At 47.5% G+C, this 18,849-nt stretch overlaps 1 protein-coding gene across 6 annotated transcripts in view; it reads right to left on the bottom strand.

The window, feature by feature from the left end:
• Window positions 1–18,485, bottom strand: part of RFX2 (regulatory factor X2) — a 55,056-nt gene extending 36,571 nt beyond the window's left edge. The window contains exons 1-2 of one of the 6 annotated variants that reach the window (XM_048927643.1): window positions 18,354–18,454; window positions 7,673–8,327 (exon numbers count right to left, since the gene is read on the bottom strand). In XM_048927643.1, the coding sequence (XP_048783600.1) occupies window positions 7,673–7,730 (58 nt within the window). In that variant the 5' untranslated portion in view covers window positions 7,731–8,327; window positions 18,354–18,454. Of the gene's footprint in view, window positions 1–7,672; window positions 8,328–18,181; window positions 18,305–18,353 lie in introns of those variants that run through there. The other 5 variants (XM_048927642.1, XM_048927644.1, XM_048927650.1 and 2 more) reach the window with 5 other exon arrangements.
• Between the last annotated feature and the right edge of the window lie 364 nt (window positions 18,486–18,849).

Genomic DNA, 18,849 nt, shown 5'->3' with positions numbered 1-18,849 from the left:
GTGCTGTTTTGGACCATAACCCCATCCCAGCTGCTCCCAGGCTGCCCTCAGTACCTGGATGCATTCGTGCTGTCCATTAGTCCCTTTGAGGACTGGATATTGCGATGTGTCTCACTGGATGTGCTTCTGTAGGATCCACTTTTATAGCTGTGGCAGAAAACTATGGAAGACGTCCCTTATTTTAAATGAACTCCAAGTGAATCTGAACCTACATGTCCTTCGTTCACTTGCTTAGCCTACAGAATCCTTCAGAAGGTCTCAAGGCTGGCCACCCTTCTGACACATCAAGGCTGAAGTAGGAGATGTGCTGCAGTACTTTGTTTAGAAATGGGGCAGCAGCAGCTGTTCCCATCATGCCCATCTGGTAAGCAGGAGTGACCGCTGCCAACGCAGCCCAATATTGCTATTTATTTACATAGCACCACTCTCGAGCGTTACGATGCTTAACAAAGTTAAGCAGAACAAGCCACAAACATAAACTGTGGCCATTCAGAAAAGAGACGACTTCAAATCAGATTTTAAAGCAGCTGAACTTAGGGGAGAGCTTTCACCATGTGGCGCACAAAAACATGGCACAAGGAAGTAGTTTAAGAAGCCAGAAAGAAGTTGGGCAAGGAGAGGAAACAAAAACAGTCAAGACTTCATCCTGACCCAGCTCTGACTGCAGCATCTCTGCATCCATGCACAAGATGCTTTGACACGCTGTGCTGGGGGCTGGTGTTACTGGGGCAGAGCACTGCAGTGGGCTGAGCTCTGCTCCTGCCCTGCAGAAAAGAGGTCTCACCCTCTGTGCAGTGCCCTGTGCCAGGGTGAAACCTCACATGGAGCAAGGAGGACACAAGGCTGCCAATGAGCCTCTGGGGCAAGCTCTTCTTGGGAGATGGGGTTTGCTTGTCGGTAATTCTCCTCATGCACATACAGTAAAATAGCTGCATGTTCAAAACCCACATTGGCCATGTGCATTTGGGAGCATGCTCATCTGGGAGGCACAGGGGTCCTGAACTGGAGCCCCCAGCTTCTGCCAGCTCATTCACTGCAGCATTCTGTGCACGTTATTGCAGCTCAGGGACAGAAACAGCTGTATTCCACAGCAGTGCACTACTAGCAGTGAGAGGGAGAAAGAGCTGGGCTTTGTCCTATAGACATTTACTGTCCATACAGCTATTGACAAGTGTTCTGCAGACTAAACATGACCCCCCAGATTGAAGCCACAAGCTGTCTAAAACCATAATGCTTGGAAAAGCTAAGAAAAGGGGAGGCTGCTTCAGATTCCCTAAAGAAAACATTTAGGAATACGTACTGGAATACAGTGCACTTGGAGAATGGCACGGCTGTATTTTTGGTGAGGACAAGAATAGGACAGAATGCGTTCAAGTTGAAAGGGAGAAGATAAAGTCTTCAATGCATGCTGGCCTAGCAGTTTGTACTTTGCAGCAATCATGTCCACAAAGCAAAAAACCACTGTCTGTTACCAAATGAGGAATAACTGAGTTATAACTTGATCCAACTGAGGAATCCCAGCAGGCAGTGCTTTTGGCCGGGAGATTTGAGTGGGTGGCTTCCCAACAGCCTCCCCAGCCCCCAGCTGCCTCTGCCTGCCCCAAGAGGGGCTCAGATAGCACCGGTCCTGCTCTGTTCTGCCCATCTGCAGCATAAAGCTTCGGTTTTAAAAGCACACCCCGAGCGCTGCACTGTAGATCAAGCTGAGAGATTTGAGCCCCTGTGAAACCCTACGAGGGGGGAAGCAAGACGGTTAGATTTCACTCAAGTCCTGAGAACACTTCTGGGTGCTACGGGGGGAGCTGCAGCCCCACTTCAGCTCCACAAAACAGGAGAAAACGCAGGGGCTGCACGGCTGCAGCAAAAGTACGGGATGCACGGCTTGCATGGGAGGAGCAGCCGGCAGATGTTGGGTGACGAAGCGGGCAGGGCGATGTTTGGGGAGCAACACGGGTTGCTAGAGGAGACAGAGCCCGCAGCGGCGGCCGGGCCGCGTTGCTGTGCGACGCAGGGAACACTTCCCAAACCAAACAGTGCCAGCCCCACCGGCCCCAGCGCGCGCCGCCAGCGCACTAAATATGTCAGCGGGTATTTTCAGCAGCCCGGGGAGGATCGACAAATAATGTCTTTGCTATAGTAACTGAGCGGGGGGGCTGCAGGGTGTGGGGTGTTGTGGGTTTTTCTTTCATTTCTTTTCTTCTTTTTTTTTTTTTAAATTGTTATTACAGAATAAATGGATTGAGAGCCCTGCAGTGGAAATGCACGGAAAAGGAGCTTTTTTGAAAACCTTTCTTTGATTTGTTTTCTCAAATATTATTAAGTTCTTTTAAAGAGAGTGATCACCGCTCGGTCACCACGCCGTGACTCCTGCTCTCTGCCCGGTGAAGCCCTGCACAGCACTGCACAGACACCACCCCCAACCACAGCCCCTTCTCCAACTTCTTTTCACTTATTTGTAGATACCTGAACATTCCCCAGCAGAGTTTTCAGTCCCTTTAGAGCAGGTTTGCTTTTCCTTGTGGTACCTGGGGAGCCCAGGCTGCAGGTGGGACATCGATGTTCAGGAAGCAGTGTGCTTTTTGGGTGTCCTCTGCTTGATGGAGAGGAAAAACTCACCAGCAAGATGTTTTCTTCTAAATTCATGAACAGGGGAAGTTGATTAAATAAATTAACTAAATAATAAGTAAATTAACTATTTCCCTTCTTTTTGAGGCAATGAACCATAAGCAAAGATTTACAAAATCTCACAGGATTTTAAGGGAGAGCTGTCTCTCTATGGAAGTGAAGAATAGAGGCTGGCTTCTATTGGGCTGGTGGAAACGGGCCATTGTCCTGGGCACAGCGGTACAATCCAAAACATAAAAGTTCTGCTGTGCTTGCTAATCATCACTAAGGCCATACGCTGCTGTCACAAGCTGGATAATTCAATAGGAGCAGAATTTGGGCAGAATGTATCCCTTTAACCTTCAAATCTCAGCTTAGGCACTGACATCCCATCAGCTCACCTTCACAGCACCTACCAGCAAGGCTCATCACTGCAGCTGGTGGTTTCCAAGCGCAGGGTGCTCTCAGCATTCCTTCTGGAGCACGTTCATTTGTCTGCTCCTGGCACGGCCTTCCAGGGCACCGCAACAGCACTGCACTATGGCACTCACCTCACCAAGGCAGATGCCATGAAAATCTGAAATCACTCAACCACGAGATCTCAAAAAGTCACAGTATAGGGTACATTTTACATGAGGTGTTTCAACAGCTCTGTTCTTTATTTAAAGATTTGCTTTTCAAACTACTGCTGACTTCAGTCTCCCAAGCACCCGGCCTTCTAGCACTTGATTGCTTGCACCTCCATCTCACAGGCCTCCTGTCCTCCAAACGGGAACCCTGGGAACATTTTGGAATATTTCTGGTGGTGAGAAGAAAGACTTGTGTGAGAGCCAGGAGCTGAGCATAGCCTGGCACCTTCAAAATGACAACTGAAAACTAAGAAATGCCAGAACATGAGGAATAAAAAGCACACAGTTTGCAGCTATCTGAGGTGAAGTGGGAGCCTTTGTGCTCATTGCACAAAAAAGTAACCTCAAACTCCTTACTGCTATCCTAACTTATGGTAGACCTCAGCACTGTGTGAAATACGGTTTAAAATGAAATATGGTCAAAAGATGCTTTACCACTGCAACATTTGGCCAAGGAAAGGGCTTCCACAGATGCTCCTGGCTCAGAGGAACAGCTCTGCCCCCAGCCTCCTGATAGTTCTGGTCTCACTCAAAGCCAAGAATCCTTCTACCAAAGCTGCCCGAGCAATGCCTTCGCTGGCATCAGCCCAAGACCTATCAGCTCAGATGCAAGACCTGCAGCCATGAAAGAGCCACTGTTCTTACTCCTTATTAAGATGGGCAAATTAAGCCCAAGACTTTTCTCTTTCCATTTCTTTCTGCTAAGTGCCCTCATTCCTGCCTTTAATATGCTAAAAAGTTACCGCTGGGATGAGGAAAATGCATTAACACTGAGAGCTGACACCTCTTATCACAAGCAAGGATGCTGGTGGGGGTTCGCAGCTCAGTTGCTGGAGTCCTGTTACTCCCACAGAGCTGCACCATACAGGAAGAAGCTTTCAGCTTTCTGACTTTTACTGAAAAAGCACAAAGAACCCAATTTCAGTAAGCCACTGTTTGAACAGTCAGCCTTCCTCATTTGTATCTCCTAGTGCTTTTTAACACACCCTTATTTTAGGGCATTTCTGACCTCGAGTGTATTCACAATCAAATACCATCTGAACCCTCTCCTTCCTTTTTTTTTCTTTACCCTCCCTAAGAATCATTCTACTTTTTGCTTTCCCGAAAATGAAACCCACATCCTCTTCTTGCAAGAATGAGAGCAATGCTAGGAGAGTTAAGTGTGATGGCAGGAGCTATTTCCAGTCTATATAGCATTTACTGCCTGTGCTGAGCAGTATATTGAAGAGACCATGAAATGGTAATGTTCTGCAGACTGCTGGAGATACAGTCTCAAATAGAAGGAAAACAGCTTTGAGAGATTTTTGCCCATTTCATCTCCAGAAACCGCACAAAACTTTAACACCTCCCTTTGGCTAAAGCTTTCTGAGTTACACTTGAAAAACTGAAAAGGAAAACCAGATGAGGGTGGGAGGGGGGGGGGGGGGAGCAGATAGTGATGATCCAGAGCTAAAATATCCATTAGTGGCAAATTCCATCATCTCCTCCCCCTCTCCCAAAGCTGTGAGGGTCAGATTCCACCCGCAAACAGAGCCACGGGGCTGCAGGCTCACCCAGTGAGGCCTTTTCATTGTGCTGCTTGGCTCCAGGCTGCTAGGCAACCCGAGCAGCCGTGCTGCTCATATGCATTAAGTATTAACTATTATTTCATTCCTTCCCCCTTTTGATAAAAAGGCAGCAAACCTCAGTTCCCAAGCTGTTCTCTCCGCAAAGCAAACGCTGACTGGACACAGCTGGAAGTGGGGTCAAAGCCACATAGGAGTTGAACACCCCCAGGTTTCTCAGCCCTGCAGGATGCTCCCAAACACAGCTGCTTTGGATGCATAGGATTTCCAGCACCTGGCATTAACCACCTACCCCAAGTGCCCTCCTTGGGAGCTCAGTGCTCAGTTTGCTGTGCAAGGAGATGCAGGCAGTCTGGGGAGGAGATGCTGCTCTGTGCTGCCTGCACCAGGAGTCCAAAGTTCAGGTTAGTGCCCACAAGGAAGCGATGCAACACTGCCAGTCAGGTCAAAAGAAAGCAGCAGTTGCCAAGTGTGTAGAAGCTGCAGAGATAATTCAGGTCTGCAAAAAAATTTGGCAACATATTCCTACAAGTCAACCATATAACTTCACAGTAAACAGTAAGCACTGATGTAACAAAACAGGGTAACTGCTCCTGGAGGACACCGGTACCATGGGAGTCACTTTCCATACTACACGGTAATTTAGATGTAAGTGGCTCATATTTGAAAAGCAGTAAACTGTGACTGAACAGATTTATTGTAGGAATATGCTATGTTAATAAGTGAGCTAGTAAAAACCAAGCAATGGGAGATAAAAACTCCTGTTCTTCTTTGTACAAGTTTCTTTCATCCCTGCCTAGGACATCTCCCAAGTCCATGCACAAAAACCAGCTTCTGCCTCCATCCACAATCACCAGTGCAGCTCCTCCCTGCCTCCTCCTGTGCACACACAGGAGAAACGCAGCAGTACAAAACAGTGGAACTGGTCCTGAACCAAAAGAAGTGTTACTTTCACTGTCTTCTCCCTAGCTATGACAAATATTTAAAGTACTGCAAGTGTATGGCCAGCCTGAGCAGTGCAGTAAGGCCCTCTCACAGCAATGTTTGAAGCCTTGGTGCACACAGGACAGCCCAAGGTCCTGCACCTCCCTTTGAGGCCTTGTTCCTTACGACACATCAGTGCTGATACACCAACTGCTCAAGAGCTTGGTTTAAAACTTAGGTGATACTCCTGCATGGTAATAACCAGGATTCCTTATAGCAAAGAAAGGTGTGGAGAGGTGCTGGAACAGCTGCCCAGAGAGGCTGTGGATGCCCCATCCTAGAGGTGTTCAAGGCCAGGTTGGATGGGGCCCTGGGCAACCTGGTCTAGTATTAAATGTGGAGGTTGGTGGCCCTGCATGTGGCAGGGGGTTGGAGATTCGTGATCCTTGGGGTCCTTTCCAACCCTGGCCATTCTGTGATTCTGTAACAGCAACATCTCAAGAAGAATGGATGTCCAGCAGTTCTCACCTGCAAGACAAGGGCAAGGCAACCCAGAGCTAACTGCACACAGCTGCTGAGCTGGATGCACAGCACTCTGAGCCCAGTGACATTTCTGAGTAATTACTAAACCTTAAGATCCATTATAATGTTAATTTGCTGGCTGGCTGTTGTGTAGCAGCATAATTAGATGTTGTGTAGCTGAGATACAAACAGGAAGGAATGCAAGGAATGCCACTGCTTAGGGACTGGGCACTGCTGGAGCGGAGCCTCACGGGATGGTGCAGAGCCGCCACAGAGCTGACACAGAGCTGACACATCCATGCACAACCAGGCTGCGAAAGGAAGCCATGCGTGGAGCAGGGCTGCTCTGTGATCCTCCTCTGGGGCACGAAGGCCTCACTGCAGCACAAATAGAGCTGGTGAGCAGTGCACGAGGCTGAGCCGTTGGGTGTCATCAGCTGAGCACCTCTACACTCTCGCCCCAAGGCAGGATTGATACAGGGGTACCTCTCAGTGTCCTACTTCAAATTCCCTTGTTCCAAACAGGGAAAGTAGCAGCTGCCACAACTCAGAGCACCCTATTGATTTGTGTCACTATTTTGACTGAAGCTTTCAAGTTAAATCTTTAATAGAGGCCAGACAGAAAATGTTTGTTTTTCAAATTATGAGACATTTCCTGAGCTGGGGATGCACTCGCAAGCAACAACAGTGGCCTACAGCTGAGGATGATAAAACCTTTCAAATATTAAAACAAATTTCTATATACATGGCTTTGCCTTATTTCAGAATTAAGAGAAGCAATAATTGCTTTTTTCCCCCCCTATTTAAAGAAAGTAAGCTAATGTCACAACACATTTGAAGCCAGAATCAGCCATCATTTCATTTCTGAAACACACCTACTGAAAGGACCACCAGATGTGATACAAATTTTCTTCCACAAAATGAACTGGTTAAATGAAAACTAAATTGCAGATCCTACAGCTTTTTAATAGTAAACTTCATGCAACGGCTTCGTAATTTGCAGATGGAAATATGGAAGTTTATTCATTTGCAGTCCAATGCAAGGACAGTTACTCTGCAAAATAGTATTCCTTAAACTGTCAATAGTATCTAAATTACACAGAGGTGAAGAAACAAATCCATCTGCTCTGAAAAGGAGAGCTGTCAGCAGCCAAGAAGAGAGTAACAACCCTCCCAAGGCCAAATAATCAGCACAGCAAACACCAGCAAAAAAGGTGCAGTGACATTAGCAAAGAAGAATGTTTTCTAGGAGTACTTCCTCAGTTAAAAACACCAACAGCATCTCACAGAGGAGCATATTGTACACAGTGCAGCATTTGAAGAAGGAGCACGAGAGGCAGAGTGAGAAGCAATACCCCAAACATCACCGCCTTCTCCTGGGAGACTGCAGGTGGTGCTGGATTGAGCTGACAAATGGAAGTTACTGACCATAAGCACCGCAGCTGGGACACCTTCTTATTCTCGTCCATGTCTCAAATGGCAACATCTTGCTGAGGCTCTGTTCCACAGGGAGAGATGCTCAGCTGGGGCTGAGGGTCTGTGCTGTGCCACCGTCACCAAACCCAGGCAGCAGCCCTTGCCTGTGCCCACCTGAGCCCTTGCCTGCACGCCCTCTGTCAGCAAGCTATACAGATCTCAGTTCTTCAAACAGAATGCGATTGCCATGGGGAGAGAAAGTGGGGCTCTTCTGCTGGTCCTGAAGGAATGCAGAGCTGCCTGGGCTGGCCAGACGTTTCCTAAGTCACACAGAGCCCAGTTAACAGTTCAAGGATCAACAAAACTTGTTATTGTTCCAAGCAAGGCCAACCTCCCTCACAGACACCACAACTGACTTAAGAGACTTCTGTATCAGAGCTGGATAAAGCAGAAGCAGCTGCTTTGTGCCTGGAGCAATCAAGAGGGTGCAGGGATGTTGCCTGGAAGACAAAGCGTGCAGAAGCCCAAGTTCAGTCCTGCAGATTGAAGCGCTCCAGAGCCACCCAGTAACACATCCAGCCTTTTTTTTTTTTTTTTTTTTTCAAAAATCACATGGCTAAAAAATAGTGAATGCCATCGAGTCTTCAGCAACTTTTCCTGTATTCTGCTGAAAAGAACAATGAAGGTTTGTCATTAAGTGAAGAAGAGGGAGCTCGGGCTGAAGCATTAAGAGCCAAGATCCTGCTCCTCTGTGGGGGCTATTAAGCTTTCAGTGGAGTTTTTCAATAGGAAAGATTGCACAGGTGGCTTGATTAAATCACCTCAACCTCATTCTCCTGTCTGAGCCGTGCAGCTTAAAAGGCATCAGAGGAGGCAGTCAGCACTCACAGCTTTCAGTAGTATTGAGCAGTGTCTTTTTTTTTTTTTCCTTTCCAAATTAGGGATTGTTTGGCTATTGACCCATTTCAGCTCTCCATCGATTTTCCCTTCATTAACTGAATTCCATAAACCACTCTTTAAAAAGAAAATCAGAAAATACGTGCTAACACTGATCTCACCATAGTCTTCCTATTTGCAGCATTCATCAAAAACAAAGAAGAGAAAAAAAAAAGAGGTGGGAGGGGAGAGGACAGGTTGGGAAGCATTAATTACAGATGGGCTTTGGCACTGTCAAATGAAACACCAGTTCATTCTGTTACTCAGAGTATCAGGCTGGGGTTTCTACAGCATCCATACTTGACCCTTTCGTACTCCCTGACTCATAGGTCTCTCATGGGCCATGATCTGAAGGTATTTACAAGACAAACGTGCTTCAAACAAGTTGAAGGGCTTTAAAAAAAGCTTGCAATACCTCCAGAGCCTCAGTGCAGCAGGTAGCCAGCAAGGGCCCTTGCACCACCAAGCCAGTCGTAAAAGCAGAATGATTTGTTGCCTTAAAAAGCAGTTAACCTTTTCTGGCTCAGTTGTGTACTGGGATTCGGGTGGGGAATAGAGGGAAGAATTCCCTCACTGAAGCCAGATGGAATTCCAAATCTAGGCAGCTTAGTCAATGAGCTAAGGGGAAGATGTCAAAACATGCTTTCCATTAACGTAATAGCAGAAAACACAACGGGCTTGAAATACTATATACAAACAGTGACTGTTCTGTTACAGAACCCATGCCAATACGAGGGATTTTATAACCATAGTTAGTTTAAACTAACAGCAACAGAGTTGTAAGTCAGCAATATGGCATTTTATTCTTAAATATTTGCTTGGGATGCTACTTGACATCAGACTTCAGTCAAAATAAACACCAGCAAGTGATTTGTTATGTGATCCCATCTGCCAATTTCAAAGGCAAAAAGTAGATTTTGTTCAGCCTGAATTTCCAGGTTCAATCTTCCAAGAGAGAATGCTCAGTTTTTCTCATTTCACATGATGTTCAGAGAGACAATTCAAAAAACAGACCCAAAGAACACTGCAAGCAGTTTGTATTATTTTCACCAAAAAACACTGCATCCTTCTTAAAGCTACAGCAGCGATGCTTGTATCCCCTTGCAGAGAACAAAAAACCAAATCATGTTTGCAGCCTTGATCTCCTGCAAGCGTGCACACATGCGTCCCAGCAAGAGTTTTGTTTGTGCTTCTGCAGTGATAAAACACTCACTGTTGATATAAACCCATGAAATGGCATCAGTACAGAGATTGCTTTACCTTCCAAAGCAGGTTTTCAGCACACTTTGTCCCAGAGGAATTGCAGAGCCAACTCCCTGTGCCCTGAGTAAGACTGCTGGGGGCTGGAGGGCAGGACAGACTGCAGAATGAAATCCTGCCCTGCTAAGCCGTTATGGGACCCCATTATTGCATACCTCCTGTAAGTGATCCTGCATTTTCCATTCATCAGCACATGCTACTGCTGATTTGGGGGAGACGGACGCTTCCAGAGAAGAGATAGCAGGTTCAAGCCTTATCTCAACTTTCTGGTACAAGCTACTAACTTCCATAAACCCTTTTTTATAAATACCTTTTTCATGAAAAAGGAAAAAATTAAATATTAAAAAAAATTTTAAAAAAAATTAAATAGGTATAAAAATTTCACAGAGGCCACCAGCTGTCATTTCTTCCCAACTTTCAGTTCACTATTAATCCAGGATGGCAATAAGCCAGAAGTGTAAAATAAATATATATCCATACCCAATTCCCTTGTCTCCAACAAAAGCATTGCATAATGTTCAGGCTGTGTAATTCAGTCCTCATATATAAAGAAAGCAGTGAGGAATCAGAAGATGCATTCACAGTGTGTAACGTTCAGAATGCAAGTTCAACCAAACAGCTGCCAAAAGGAAAGCTATGACAAAAATTCCTTAATAATAGAATAACAGGAGACTCTTCACCAAAGTATTAAGTAATTCTTCAGGGAACATGAATAAGAAATGCAATGCATGATGTATTAATTCAGTAATTTTGTGGCACTTAAGAATAGGACTCGAGTGTTAAGGACAAGAGGTTAGAATACAGCTGGAAAAATTCAATCCACAGCATAAATAGTCTCTTTAAATGTGCAATCAGAGGGAGTGTCACTGAAACTATTTGGTGTTGCTCATCAGACGGTGCAGACAAATCGACACGGAACAACGGTTCTACCTATCCTGTAGTTTGAGCTACTGAATGTTACTGTTGAAACGTTCACTTTTTGACAACTTGTGTTCAGCTGGATTGTAAAGCAGGCTGAAGAATCACTATGCTTGAGGCACTTCAGCAAAACCTTGTCTAATCACTCTTTTCCCCCACCAGCATCTCTCAAAGTAAAGAATTTCTAAGCCCCGTCCAGTCCTCCAGGTCCTCGTGCCCAGAACACATCTCTGAGCATCCTTTCAGCATCTTTACCAGCCAGAAAAAGACAAGTGTTGAATTTTTCCCTTCTGAAATGTGGAAATGAAAGCACAGAGCAATCAAAGCAAGGTTTCCCAAACAGGCTCAGAAGTACTGCTAGATGCAGAGCCTGGAGCAGAAGATGGGAGCTGTAGATCAGAGACGAAGCCGTGCCTCGTGCCGTGGTCCTGCAGGGGAGCTCGAGGTGGCACAGTTCCCCGGGAGACCCAGCAAGGACTGAGTGTGGGGACAAATGTGGAGGAAGCATCCTTTGGTGTGCTGTACTCTGCAACCACACTGCATCACAACATATATGTATAAATATGGATACAAACATATGCATACATCTCCTCAGAGAGCTACAGATACAGCCCCGGGTCTGAATTAACACATACATTCTGTTGACAGACATCCTCAGCTGTTTTGATACTAAAATCTCTCAGTCCTCATTAAAGTAGTGATGATTACAACTTTTTACTAATGAGCTATGAAGGCATGCTACCTATGGAGCTAAAGACAAAACATGTTTCCCTACAGAGCAACAGCAGGGGACTTAAGAACTCCTGAGCATACTGCATTACATTGCAATACATCGCATTAGATTTCACAGGTGATTGCATCCATGAAGCCAATGCAGAAATGAGCCTGGTCCACAGCTTGTGTATGAAAGACGTCCCCTGCTTTGCTGCAATCAGCCACGAGGCACCAAAAAAAGGGCAATGCCTGGCCACCAACAAGCATCCTCTGACCTTGTGGGCCACACCGAATCACAACACTGTCTCCTACAAATCACCTCCAAAATGTGGATTTGCAGTTTATATATTAAGCACCAATAACAGAGTCTGTGACTGTAACAAAACAGCTCATTCCTCCCTGAAGGTAAGGAGAGGTTTGCTCTCAGGGATGCTGATCTCCATCCAGCAGGGCTCTGTAGCTGAGCCAGCCCAAAGATGTTCACGTTCTGGAGGCCCTTGAAGACACATCAAGCTTTTCCCTGGTAACCAAAGGCTGTGGCTACAGCCGTTCCCCCAACAATCCCGAGGATTACGCAGCAGGCAGTGGATGAGGCACAGCACAGGAATGTCTTGGACAGGGACTGCAGGGAGGTTGCTGGGACGGCAAAGCGTGCTGCCAGCAGGAAATCATTAACCCCCATCCTGGTTAGAAGGCAATCCTCGCTCTGCCTTCCAATGGAAACTCCTTGGGGCAGACACCAGCCCTGCTGTACCTCTGCACAGAGCTTGGGTAACGTGTTCTCAGATTGTAACAGCTCAAACATGAATGGTTTTTAACTGACTGTGGAGAATAAGTCTGAAAGAAGTCACTGCTACTCAGTTCCATCTACCTCAAGCCAGGTTAAATACAGGACTGACACAAAATTTCAGAGCCCAGGCCAACCTTTAGGAGCACACAATTTATTAAATGCTACAGCAGTGTTGAGTATGTTTTGTTTTGTTTTAAAAAGCATTCTAACCAGTGTCTAGATGGGGAAGAACGAAAACGTCCAACCAGATATCAAAAAGCATTTTTGGTGCTCCAGTATAATTTAAAGCAGTCATTATCTAATGGTCACAGCACACAAGACAACGCTCTGAAATGTAAATATGTAAACTTATCAGCACAGCAAACAGAAGTCCTGGTCCTCTAACTGCCTGCTGAGGCTTCCATCTGGTAGACATCTTCTGGTCAGGGCATAAACTATTGTAGGAGGTGTTTCTACAGCATCTAACATCTGCAGCACCAGACCTCAAGGCCAGACCATGAGCAGGAGCAGTGCTGCTTTACAGCACCCAGCTCAGGTCAGGGGCTGCTCCTCTCATCAGGTGAGAAGAGCTCCTGTTGTAGAGAATGAATACCTGCTGGGAAGAGAGAAGCTGTGAAGATCAGCTTGGTGACCAGAAGCCATTATTTCTCTCATGATCTGTACCTGTTATAGAAATATTTCCTCGCACAGTTGGTCATTTAAAGTAATGAATATTTGAGAAGATCCACATTTCATCTTCTTCAGGAGGAAGAGGGTGTGTATTTAAATAAAATATTTTGTTTAAATGCACAGACTGCCTATAAAGTAGAACCAGTCCGTATGCACTCACATCTACCCCCACGTATCACATCCCAGAGAAGGATTTCAGATTGGTTTCTGACTGTGCCTTCCAAGACAGCTTGGGATGGGGGGGAAGAAAAAGAAATATACCCATGCACGGAGCACTGAGGTTACAGCACTTACAGAGTGTTACTAAAACGCTGCCCTTCCCAGCACATGAAGGATGCTACCTTCAGCAGAAGGCTGCTTCTAAAGCCTGCTGAACTGCCAGCATCCCACACTCAGTACGGATTACAAGAAGTCAGATAACTAACACATTCCCCCAAACAAGTTGCATGTTCGACCAGCGTTATGTGGTGAGCTAGAAATTATTCAGAATTGTTGCAGGGTTGTCGTGGTGGCAATGGGATCTCTTAGGCTAATACTAAAGAATAGTCTAAAAACAACTAACCAGCTGGCAGCTGGAAGGCTTTTTGCTTGTAATCACTCCACTTGCACTTGTGTTTCCTTTTTCTCTCCTGCCCCTGATGTTCCTTCAGCAGAACTGCCCCCAAGCAGGAGAGCTGAACCCACACAGAGCCACTGCTGGACGCACCTCAGGGTTGGCAGCACGCACAGCAGCACCCGTGCCTCCTGCACTCACTGTGATTCAGGTTTTGACTACTCAGGAGTCCTCCCTAAAAGGGGTGAAGAATTCAGACATCCTCTCCTCCAGGCATTCCTGCCAACCAGCATTTTCTTTGTGATGACTAGAATCTTTGGAAAGTCTAAACACCGCAAAGATAGGATGAGAAGTTGCTGAGCCGCAGAGCACAGGCAAACACCAGGCTTCCCAGTGCACACAGCCACGTGCTGTCATTTGTCCTGCATGTGAAGCCAGAGAAGAACCACCTCAGAGACGAAGCCATCTGTGCAGCTTGGACTGTTACAACACACACTGGTGGACAAAGCGGAGCATCAGCACAGGGCGCAGGTCCAGTCAGTGCAACTTTCCTTCTTGTTGAGGGCTTCCTCCAGCAGAGCATCGATTTGTGACAAGAACACAAAGAAGCTGACTCTATTTTGTATTTGCTTTGTACAGTCATCACTGGCACAGCATCCTGTGACCACTGTTTCTTTGAAAGCAACTGCAACAAACTGGCAGTTGCCAATTGCTTTCACAGCTTTGCCACTAGGACACATTTGTACTGCACTGAGACTTCTTTGGCGTTTGTTAAACTCTGAAAAAGAAATTCTTAATTTTCTAATAGAAATCTCACTTAGAGGAAAAGCACACTCAACAACTGCCTTTGAACTGCTTTTCAAATGCCTTCATCTGGCACTTACTACAGCTCTTAAGTCCTGTGTAACATCAGACTAATAAAACCAAAACAGTTCATAGAGCTTTCTTTGGGAAGAAGCTTTGCTTCTCATGTGCTTCAGAATTCTCCCTGTAAATGCAGTGCTGTATGGATGCTGCCCACACCTGGTCTGATAAGCAGGCTGGATCTCATTGGGCGAGGAAGACTTTCAGTTATTGACATGAAGTTACACGTCTGCACCAAAGGCTGTTTTAACAAGTCAGCTGAATGATGCACGTTGCATCACAAACACGGCTATCGTTCATAAATACATGGCCCAAAGCTGAAGGTGCTGGTTGTTTTCTTCTTTGTATTTGGAAACAGTTTGCCTAACAATGTGCACTGACGTATCTCCATGCTACCCGTGCTATGGAAAGTGATTGTTTGTAGGTAGTACCCTTACAGAAGGATTCCTCTTTGCTCAGTGTATTAAGAGGTACATGGCTTGTGCCGAATACATTTTCATCTATTTATATATTTATGGCATAATTAGTTCACACATTACTTAGACAGAGACAGCCCACCACAAGCAAGCCAGCACATTCTTAGACAATAAGGTGGATTTGTGAATGTTTGAACACAGGAATAAAGCACTGCCAGCACAAACAAAACAAACCACCTCCTCTCAGAGCAGGGATCACAGAATGAAAGCCCGTGTGCGTTTCAAACAGGAGAAACACAACCCCACACCTCGGGCTGCACGCATTTGTTTCACGGGAGGGAAAGGGGGAAACTGGTTTAAATATAACTCGGCCTCCTCCGACAGAAACTTGGGCTGAGCAGGCGGCTGTAAGATAAGCCTGTTGAATCAGCACTGCCCTCCCTGTTCTGTGACTGCGCACGCCGCAGGATGCACATAGATTTAGAGCATTAAAACAGAACGGGGGAAATATGCTAAGATACGTTAAATCAGCTTTGTTTATAGGCCTGTATTAAAAGCAAAACCGTGTTCTGATTCAACTTAACAGCTGTCAATGCTCCGAGGTGTTACAAGTATGAGACTATTTAAAGACAATGACTGGCGCCATCTATTTCACTTTGATGGAGCCAGGAAAAGCTGTGCTGACTGAGGCTTTAAATTGATGTCAGCTCTGAAGACATTCTGTCACAAAAGGTGTAGGAATGGCAACAAGTGCAGCACTGACTTTTAGTGGCACCTAAATGCTGAATACTCTCCACAGAGGAAGCACAAGAAGGATGTGGAGCTGATGGAGTGGGTGCAGGAGGATGCTCAGAGGCTGCAGCATCTCTGCTGTGGAGCCAGGCTGAGGGCCTTCAGGGTGGAGAAGAGAAGGCTCCAGGGGGGCCTCACTGCAGCCTTCTATGGCCTAAAAGGGGCTACGGCAATTCTTTATCAGGGGGTGCAGTGACAGGACAAGATAATGCCTTTGAATCACAAGAAAGTATGTTTAGACAAGATATTAGGAAGAAATTCCTCATCATGAGGGTAGTGAGGCTGTCCAGAGAAGCTCCGGTCACCTCCAGGAATGGGACACCCAAGGCCAGGTTGGATGGGGCCCTGGGCAGCCTGATCTGGTGGGGGGCAAGCAGCCACAGCAGGGGTTGGGGATGAGGGGTGCTTTAGGGTCTCTTCCAACACAAACCATGCCATGATTCTAATTTACCCCAGCAGACAGCAAGGACACACAGCATCTTCAGGGCCATTGGAGGCAATAGCTGCTCATGTCTTCATAAATTACACCCTTAAATTACATTTCACACACGCACAAGCAAAAGGATATAAGAAGTGTATTTCTGCTGTCCCATCCTGCAAGTACACATGCACACAGATATCTACCTAAAACACAAATTAATGCTGACTCTCCAGACCTCACTCAGTTCAAGTCCTAGTGTGGGAGCCCCTTCCCTCCCACCTTGCTGCACTGACCCAGGTCACTCTGTGAGGCTGCACCTTGACCTGCACGCCAGCCTTGTAAACCTGCGTGACAAACATACAAAACGTCCTTAGAGAGGGCAGACTGTAGGGTGAGAATGGATTTGCTGCCCTGGGCTGTTTGTTTCCTCCTCTCCAGCAGTCTGTGGCCCTGCTGCTGCCCAGCCTCAGGGATTTTGTGCTCTTGGGCTCTTCCACAGCAAACAGGGCTGCAGGACAGGGACATGGTGCCACAAGAAGAATTCATGAGATGTAAATGACACAGCAGGAAATGCAAAGCAGGGACTGCCCATGGGAACCACTGGGAAGTTTGACAGACCTGGCGTTCCTCTGTAGCACTGGATGCTCCTTATCATCCCCCTTGCATTCACTGGTATTTTTCCCATTATGCAGAAGGCAAGTAGGGACAAAGAAATTCCAGCTGTCAACCCTCACTTTTGCATGTGTTTTTGCCCTTCAGGCCAAAATCCTGCACTTACACAAGGATCCCAAGTTCCTTCTGGAAAGACTGGCATTCCCAAGCCCTGCTGTACAGGAACAGCTTTGAGAACCCAAACTCTCAAGGCTTAAAACAAGAAGCAGAGCACACACACAACCCCATGCACCTCAAGGCAAAATGTAAGGTGCCCAGCAAGATTCAAACTAACGTCACACCCTTTGGGACAGCAATATCGAGTGCTAAGATGACAGCTTCTTTTTTCCTTTTTTAAAATATGATTTTCAAAATGAAACAGCAAAGCCTCCGTGGAAGCCCCCTGTCCCAGCACTGATGTCAGCATCAGACACCACAGCTCAGTCCTATGAGGAGATGGGTTCATCTTGAACTCAAGCAAACCGTTGCAGGAAGTAAAATAGAGCAGGATCACAGAATGGCCCGGGTTGGAAGGATTACAAATCTCCAACCCCCCTGCTGCATACAGGGCCACCAATCTTCTCATTTAATACCAGCTAAGGCTGGTATTATCATCCAACCTGGCCCTGAACACCTCCAGGGATGGACGGGGCATCCACAACCTCTCTGGGCAGCTGTTCCAGCACCTCACCACTCTCATAGTAAAGAATTTGCCTCTCGCTCATAGAACGAGCCTCACAGCAGAACGAGCCAGCTTTACATTTTGATTGATTTCTGTTTTCTTCCCCCGCCCCATGTCAGAAATGGCTGTGTGTTCTCCACGGGTTTGTAGTTGAGAGTCAAAAAGTTTGGGTTGGAGCAGATGAGAAAACCTTGGCCAACTAATGGCTCTGAAGCTGCGCGTGGCCACTTTAAGGAACAAAAAAAGCATTTTTCCAAGTCATACTTTACCCCGCTTCCATAAGTACGGTTTTCTTCCTCCAAAAACAAACCCAAGAAAACAATCACTTTCATCCCTAAGTCAAAGAAAGATCGAATCCCAACCAGGAACTCACGCTAGAAACAGGCGCACAGACACACAGCCCCGCTCGGGGCGGGGGGGGGGAAGCGGCTCCGATGGCACAACGTGCTTTATTCACACGGCGGGACGAGCCGGGCGCTGCCGGCAGGGCGGGAGGAGCGGCTCAGCCGGGTCCGGCGCTGCTCCCTCCCCGCCTCGGTTTCCACCTCACCCTCACAGCGTTCCGTTTCTCCTCACGTTCGCTAGATTTCCTACAAAAAAACTCCTTCGGTTCCGGGACGTTTGCTCCGTTTCACGGAGCTCTAACGCTTACAACACGACCTTACAACCAAAGAACCCGATAAACTAAAAACCAAACCAACAAATCCATCAATAACTCCCAAAACCAAGCGGGGAAAAGTTGTCACCTCCGGAACACCGCACAACCACCCCCCTCAAACCTCAAACCCTCACTCCGCCCCGGAACTTTCCCTGAGGGCAGCGGGGCCCGGCGGGCGGCTCGAGCTGCGCCCTCACCTCACAGCGCCCGGCCGAGGCCTCGCCCCGCTCAGCCGTCCCGCTCCGCGTCCCCTCAGCAGCGGGACGCCCCACAGCCCGGCCCGTCCCGTTCCGTTCCGTCCCGCCGCCTCTCCTTGAGAGTTTAAAAAAAAACTCCAAACGGCTCTGAGATCCGACCGGCTCCTCTCACCTGCCCTCCCCGCCGGGTTCAGCGGGTCGCGCTGCGCTCCGGTCGCCGGGGCTGCGCGCCGCTCCCGTTGGCAAGGAACAGTCTCCAGGGCTACGGTCACTATGGCGCCTCGCGCCGGGTCTCGAGGCAACTGTTGCTACCCTCTCCCTGCGCGTCACCGCCCGGCCCCGCCCGCTCCTCTGAGGGGGGGAAGGGCGTGGCCGGCTCGGTGCCGCCGCTGGTTGGCTTAGAGGCTGTCGATCAAAAGGAAGGCGGGATGTTCTGAGGATCAGCCAATGGTGGAGAGGGATGGGCGGGGCTGAGAGTTGGCGGGCGCTTTGGCGCTTCGGCGGGAGGCGGGAGGAGGGGGGTTGGGGGGCGGAGAGAGTGAGTGAGTGAGAGGCGCTGTGGGGCGGGCGGGAAAAGGGCGCGATGTGGGGCCGGGGTGATGGGGACTGGATGGGGGGAGACGTGGTGAGGCCAGGATGGGTGTTAAGGTGATTGTGGGTAATGAGGG

Source organism: Lagopus muta, chromosome 26 (assembly GCF_023343835.1).
Source record: "Lagopus muta isolate bLagMut1 chromosome 26, bLagMut1 primary, whole genome shotgun sequence".
NCBI classification, from domain to species: Eukaryota; Metazoa; Chordata; class Aves; order Galliformes; family Phasianidae; genus Lagopus; species Lagopus muta.
This window is presented reverse-complemented; position numbering and strand designations above follow the sequence as displayed.